Source organism: Merops nubicus, unplaced genomic scaffold, assembly GCF_000691845.1.
Source record: "Merops nubicus isolate BGI_N331 unplaced genomic scaffold, ASM69184v1 scaffold13354, whole genome shotgun sequence".
Taxonomy (NCBI): domain Eukaryota; kingdom Metazoa; phylum Chordata; class Aves; order Coraciiformes; family Meropidae; genus Merops; species Merops nubicus.
This window is the reverse complement of record NW_008604952.1, coordinates 1-7,226: the sequence shown is the minus strand read 5'-3', so window position 1 is coordinate 7,226 and position 7,226 is coordinate 1. Positions and strand designations below refer to the sequence as shown.

At 49.5% G+C, this 7,226-nt stretch overlaps 1 protein-coding gene across 1 annotated transcript in view; it reads right to left on the bottom strand.

Annotated features, from left to right (window-relative positions):
* The window catches only part of LOC103771873 (tenascin-R-like), a gene marked incomplete at its 5' end in the record, with an annotated part of 25,952 nt that extends 18,730 nt beyond the window's left edge, over positions 1-7,222 (bottom strand). Inside the window, 5 exon segments of the mRNA XM_008939191.1 lie at positions 1-127; positions 2,766-2,916; positions 5,477-5,592; positions 6,447-6,710; positions 7,150-7,222. The exon segment at positions 1-127 is cut by the window's left edge and continues 1 nt beyond it. Coding sequence (XP_008937439.1) covers positions 1-127; positions 2,766-2,916; positions 5,477-5,592; positions 6,447-6,710; positions 7,150-7,222 — 731 coding nt within the window.
* Positions 7,223-7,226: the final 4 nt, after the last annotated feature.

Below are 7,226 nucleotides of genomic sequence, written 5' to 3'. Positions count from 1 at the left end.
CCCTCCCCGTCCGCCAGCCCGTACTTCAGCAGGCTGGCGTCCACCTTGGCGCGTGGCGGCGTCCACTCCACGAAGGCCACCGTGTCGGAGACGTCCCGCACCAGGATCTGCGTCGGGCCGTCGATGACTGCGGAGGAGAGGGGGAAACGGGCACCTGTTATTTTGGGAGCGTTGGATGGGGAAAGGTGGCAGTTTTGGGGGCACCGAACTTCAGGGATGCTTCATTCCGACCTCCAGAGTGGCCTGAATTAGCAGCTGAGGAGAAGGCAGAGAGGTAGCATGGGCAAGAGAAGTGACCCCCTGCACCAAGGTACTCAGGGGATTGGGTTCTGCTGGGTTCCCAGTTCCTTGTCCCAGTCTCTTGGCTATTTCTGAGCCCTCTCCACTTTATTGATGTCTCTCCTGAGCTACGGACAGCAGAGCAGGACTCAGCAGCTCTTCCCATCAATGACCGTTACAGCTGTAATGCAACTCATGCCCTTCTCTTAAACTGGTTATTTGCAACAATTCCTTCCTAGCTTTTTCAGGTGTGAGCTCTCAGGATAAAAATTCCTACGTCTGACTGCGGGCTGCTTTCTTTGCTCCTAAGTAACTGCTTCTACTTTGTAATGCATTGAGAAACATACAGTTTTCCTTTGTGCCCAGCTCTTCGAGCCATTCAGACTGCTTTTATCGATGGTCTCCTTCCACTCAATTTACTCTTTTCCAAATCTTTCCATCACTGGCAAAATTTATCAGCAATGATATAATGTCTTTTGAAAGGCGTTGACAATGTGTTAAATAACATCGGGCCAAGGACTGATCCAAGCATTGAGAGCTGAGGAACATTTCTAGAAACGTTCCTGCTTCAGTGCCAGCTCTTGGTTTGTTATAAAGTTGGGGGAATAGCTCGTAAAGCTGTTGATGTCTCAGCCGTGGGGAGAGAGGAGAAAACGCAACTGTTCTGGTGAGTCTTCTTCACTAGCTGTGTGTGGGGCCATGGTGGCTGTCCACCAAACCCTCTCAGATAAAGGCATTTTAGCTAAATTCATACCGGGGGTCTACTGGGAGACCATTTTGGACATTTCTGCTTTCTTTTGCAGGGAACTGGGCTCTTCCCTCCTCTGTATCACCTCAACACTTCATCTCTGGAAGTCACAAGCCCAAGCCCAGGTTATGGATGCTTTGCATCCAGCAGGACCTAACCACTGCATGGATGGATGGACTGGCCATCACTCCTGTGTCATGGCAGTGTTGATGCACAGAGCCTGCTGGGTAGCTCATTTTATCACTTACGTGATCACAAGGTGGGTGAAAAACCCCGTGTTGGTTCTATAGTTCAGGCTATAGTGCACAGAAGTACATCTAATAGAATGTATAGATTAGAAAATTACTACGTAATGAGGATGTGCTGAATGCTGCACCCCAAGGTGGGTGAGATGTGTGTGTGCAGGAGTGGGAAGGTTCAGGGAAGGTTAGTAAAAGAGATGTGGGGGAACTGGGAGCAGTGGGTTGAGGTCTGGGGACAAAACAGCAACAGAGAAGGGAGGACAACTGAGAGATGTGGTGTTTAGGTAGGAGCTTGGCCAGGACCAGGTCACACTTATCAAAACCCTGACTCTCCAGCTACCTCATGTTGTCCAGTCATCCAGGTGATGCTGGGGAGCACCGAGTTCTACTTAGCCGTGCAGCATGAAACCATGCCTTTGCCACTTGATCCTGGCACGAGGTGTTGAGGCAGAATGAGCATGATGGGGTAAAGCTACAGGGGTGCTGTAGAGGAAGGCAGACAAGTCAGTGCGGGGATGGCGTCATGGAGCAGAGAGCTGGGAGCCCACCACTCCATCTGTGCTTCCCTGAAAAGGTCAGCCACTGAGTTTGAAGTGCCAGCTTCTCTTTTTAGTCTTTCCTGATTTCCTAGGGAAAGGAGGATGTGGGCTTGACCAGGAGATGTCTCTGTTAAGCCATGTCGAGCTGAGCATGGAGCCAAAGCAGGAGGAGAGGACTGTGCCGAGGAAACTCAGACTTGCAGCAAGCTGCTGCTGGTGGAGCAACACTTCCTTCACTCTCAGCATTGCCACAAATTAGGAGCCTGGAGAGAGTATCACCTCCTTATAACCCTCCAGCAGCTATTTAAATGCTGTTTCCATTTGCAACAGCTTGGATGGAGGTAGACGTCTGCCTGACTGCCAAGGCAGACTGCAGCAGATCTGGCATGGAGAGCCACTTCTCAGTGAGCTCTGCCCGTCGTCACATCTCTGTTGAGGAGAAGACCCAGCTGAATTTCCTCTAGACCAGAGGATGGACCGGTGACTGGACGAACAAATTGGTTGGGAAAGGATCTGCCTTTTCTTTCGGCTCCCTGATTTACCTGGACTGGTGGGAGTAGAGGGCATTTAGCGGCACAAAAGCAGGTGGGAGTTTTAATCTATTATATATAAATAGGCAATACATTTATAAGATGTTTCTTGAGGACATCCAGCCTCCAAAAAGTGGGATTAGCAGAGAAGAGGAATTTATCCAGCTGTAGAATAAAAGCAGACCTGAGCCTTTGCTCCCAACCCCATTAACCTTGCCATGGTTTCTGTGCTCGCAGCAGTTTGGGAGGGAGAGGGACAAAACACTGCACAAAGAATCTGTTGCTGTGATAAAACTGTAGCTTGGTCAGTTCGGTGGTGCTAGTTTTATCCCTGCCCATGCAGTGCCAGGCAGCTCTTGCTGATGGGACTTATTTTGGGGCCCAAGCCCTGGGCACTGCTGTGCTGCCCAGGGTCAGGCTCACTCACGGGTTGAGACGCTGTCGGAGGTGGGAGGGCTCCTGGCTTGTTCCTTCAGGGCCACCACGGTGACAGTGTACTCTTCCCCTGGCTTCAGCCCTGTCTGGTTGAAGGTGGTGACGGTGCTGGGGAGCTGGGCGATCACACCACCCTCGTTATTCTGCCAGGAAGTAGAAATAAGCATTAAAAAAACCCCAAACCCAAACCAGAAAAGGTGTTTTGGGGTGACTGGTGCATGGTGCGGAGGTGCTCCCTCCATCACATCCTTCCACACCCCATCCTGAATCCCCAAATTACACCTTTGCCCTGGCACATCCCACCACAGAGGTGCAGAAATCCAGGGTGAAGTCACCCAACAAGCATGGAGCACCCACATTGTTGGGCTGAGAAATGCTCCCCCATCTTTTCTCCACCCACCCTGCCCTAACTTCTGTATTTTGCCATCTGTGTGTCTGCTGTCCTCCAGAAGAGAAGAGAAAATAAAGCCGAAGCCCAGGCTAGACTTTCCCCTGCTATTCAGGTGCCAAAAGCCTTCTGTTGTTCATATGTAGGTATGAAATTGTAAGGTCTTTAATTTGCAATCCCCTGCTTTTAAGTGTCTTTATTAAACTCATTATACTTTGCAGTTTTGCTCTGAAAGACTGTAAGGCTTTAAGCATTGGCAAATGTCACCTTTCCTGCCAGTGTTTGGGCAAAGGATCTTTTCTTGCCACTGTCTTCTCTAATAACATGCTAAACAAATCTTTGCACATAGCTCTCAATTCAAATTCATCTCTTTTCTCATTAAACTGGAAATCTTCCATTTTAGACATAAATTGCCATTTTACCTTTCCTAATTTTCTTTTCTAAATTTGCCTTTGCTTCATCTTTCCCCAGGCCCATCCCCAGTGCACGCAGCAGACGGGCAATCCCTGCCTGACCCGGCTTGCGGGGGGCGAGAGCATCGTGGGGACCACGGAAGGAGGATTGCTCTGCAGGAGGGTGTGAGCATCCTTGCAGGGACACTGAGGACCAGATTAACATCCTCTCACCCAGTTTTTGGGAAGAAGCAGTGAGCTTGATTTCACTTGTAGAGGTTATTTGTGTTGCTAATGTTATAAGTGTTGCTTTTAGCCTCTGGGACTAGGTTTTGGTTTTCTTTGGAGTGTGGCAATGGTTTAGTGTTTGCCCACGCAAGCATTGCTTCCAGGCAGTGAGGGAGACAGCACCCTCTGCCTTATTTTAGGAGAAAAGCTGGTGGTGGAAACTCGAGAGAGTCTAATTCTGGCAGCAGACAGGCAGGAGCATGACGGTGCCTTTATGGCACAGGACCATGAGCTTGACCACAGATACAAGAACTTCAAATCCCGGCAAGCTATAGCCCTTCCCTGCCCCCCAAACCCACATCCAGGAAGAGCCATCCTTTTGCACCTTATCTCTTCTTTTAAATCTTCAAATGTTTCCACATGGTTTTAAGTTTTAAGCTTAAAAATGGAAAGTAGGGCCAATGGTTTGTATTTTTGGGCTGCCTTGAGAAAAACCTGTCATTGATAACCCTGTGGGGAGAAATTTGCTTCTAGCCAAGTGATTTCTCACCCTGAAATGGATACATCCCCATTTATCTCCTTCAGAGGGATGCTGTTGAGCTTAATTCCTGAGTACCAGTGAAATGTTTGAAAGATAGCTGGTTTTTTCCTGCTAAAAGCTCTTCCCTGACATGACATTATTGTTTCAGCTTTTATCCCAACTGTGAATGAAAATTATCCTGGAGTTTATAGCTACAGTACCTGAGCTTCAACTTCTGACACAATTTCTGTGTGGATGTACCCCAAATTGTGCCTGTGTCCTTCCAGCCTTTTTGGGAATGAGGGAATGAGTTATTTAAAGCAGTCAGTCCCTTGCTTTGTGCTGTATAATGATACTTTATAGTTAAGAGCATTTAAAACTTTAAAAGTTCTGCAGTTTGCTGCCTGGAGCTGCCTTTGACTCCAGTGAGGGTTTTGTACAAGTGAAAACGTCATAATTGAGCCCTAAATCAGCATTTCTTTTTCTGCTGGGGCCTGAAAGCTCTTGTAAAGAGGCTCCGTGTACAATTGAAGCTATACTTATGGCTAAATGGTGTAGAAATTATGAATATAGATGAAATACTTGATGTACAATTTTTGTTGCCGCGCATAGGAAATATGTGATATTTAGGGCAACATTTTCATCCTTTCATCTTTTCTGGCACAATTTCTACCTGTTTATCACTGTGATTAAGATTCTGTGGCAGGAATAAGCTATGTGTGTGACTCGGGGATGCTGAAGGTTGTTCTCTGAGAGCCGGTGGGTGCTTGGTTCAATTTGGGCTGCTTTGGATGGATTAGCATGCAGAGAGCAGGGGTGAGGAAAAGGAGGAGGTAGATGAATGGTCATGGCAAAGGAGGTGGAAGGGAAGAAGAGAGGGTGGCAATGAGAGGCATCAAGGCTGGAAGGTTTATTTTTTCTATGCTTGTCTCCTGATTTTATTGGGGAATTTCTTTGAGGACATTAATGTCCCTAACAGCAAAGACAACTGAGGAAATGAAAGCTGGAAGCTGAGGCATTTGGGATTGTCTGATGCGAAGTACACAAGTTGCAGAGGTTGTGGGTTTTTTTTGTGGGGTGGGAGAGGTAATTTGGAGCCAATTTAGGCTCCGCCCGCTTGGTGTTTCCAGGGTGACCAGGCGTACCCTGTGATGCTGTGTGTGTGACAGCAGTACCTTGGGGATGAAGCTGATCTCCCAGCCATCGAAGGGGAAGGAGAAGGGCTCCCACTGCACCTCCACCGTTGTCTCTGTGATGGTCTTGAACTTCAGCCCCTGGGGTGTGGCAAGGCCTGGAGGAGAGCAGGGAGTGGTGAGCAGAGCAGGATGGGTGTGTGGGTGCTGCTGGTCCCCACCCCTGTGGGCCTATTTTGTGGCTAACGTGGCTATTTTGTTATCTGGGCAATGAAAATGGGGAACCTTGGTAGCTGCTAGCAGAGTCCCTCTGTCCCCCTCCAGGTGGGTGGAAGGGAGAAGAGGGAAATACTTGGGCTGCTGGATGCTGAAGCATCCCACTGCATTACTGTGTCAACAGGGTGAGTGGTGGGGTTGCAAAAGGGGTATCTGGATACTTTATGTTCCCCCCCCCACTCTATATCTTTAGTTTCTAAGGATTCTTTCTGGAGGTTGCCATTACAGCTTGATGCTCTCGTTTTCTTCTGTGCATCAGGGTCCCAGTCAGGACAATATTATTATGTCCTGATGACGTGAACCAGTGTCAAAGGTCACTGTACAGCAGCATCCCCTCTTGCTGTGCTGCCACCCAGGTTGTGGGGATCTGTCACGGGGAACCCATTCAGCAGTGGGAAGAGAACTTGTGACTTCTGTGATAGATCACAAAGCTTTCTAAGAGGAAAAAGTGTAACATTTTGGGCTATATTCTCAGGGCTTCAGTCAAACACAGACAATTTCTTTGATTTTTACTTATTCATGTTTTCCTCCAGAGTGAGTCTTTCTGCAGAGGATGGACACATTTCCCCCTTTCCTATATTCCTATACAGATATAAATGTGGACAAAAATATCCCAAACATGTTTTTTGGAAGGCTCAAGTTTCTACTGCTAGAAGGTTTATGAAAAATATGAACCTGCTTGAGCACCTCTTCTGGTTATCTGGGAAACAAGCGACAAGGGCAGTAGGATACTTACTGGTCATCACCTTGGAGGTAACGGGGATGCTCAAGACATCGCTGATGACCGCATAGACGCTGACATTGTAGGCAACCCCTGGCTCCAGCTCCGTGATGGTGACGCTGCTCCAGTCCCCCGGCACCCGCTGCTGGAGCTGGGTGCCCCCCGGCACCGCCGGCTGGTACGAGACAATGTACTCGGTGGCTGCCCCGGGGCTGTCCCACGTCAGCTCGATGGAACTGTCACCAATCCCTGTCACTCGCAGGTTTTCGGGAGGAGACACTGATGGGAAGGGTAGAGGCAAGGAGAGCATCAGGGGGTGTGTGGTTTATCCTCCCACCTGGGTGTGGGGGAGGGTGCCTGAGTCTGCTGGTGGGACACGGGCATGGGCCTTGGGACAGTGCTATCTGTGGTTATATTAATAGGGAGCAGTCTCAGGAGAACCTGACTGTAGCTGCTGTTGCACCAAGGGTTCACCACCAATGTTGGGACAAACCTCGCTGGCTTTTTGCTTGCCTCACAAACTTATGCCTGTGGCATCTTTGGGGACAGGGACACCAGGGAGGTGGTCAATCTGCAGGCCTTGAGCAGGTCCTGTGTGACACGCTCTGCCAGGTATGGGTTTCTCCCAGGCTTCATGGAGCTCCTGCGGGGCTCTGGGCACCTGGAAGCCCTCGCTCATGCTCTAGGCCCTGCCTGCCCCCACGCGTGCCCCCGCTACCTGCAGAGCAGTCCTGCTCCCCGTAGCCTTCCTCGCAGACGCAGAGCCCGTCCTGGCAGACCCCGCGGCCGCTGCAG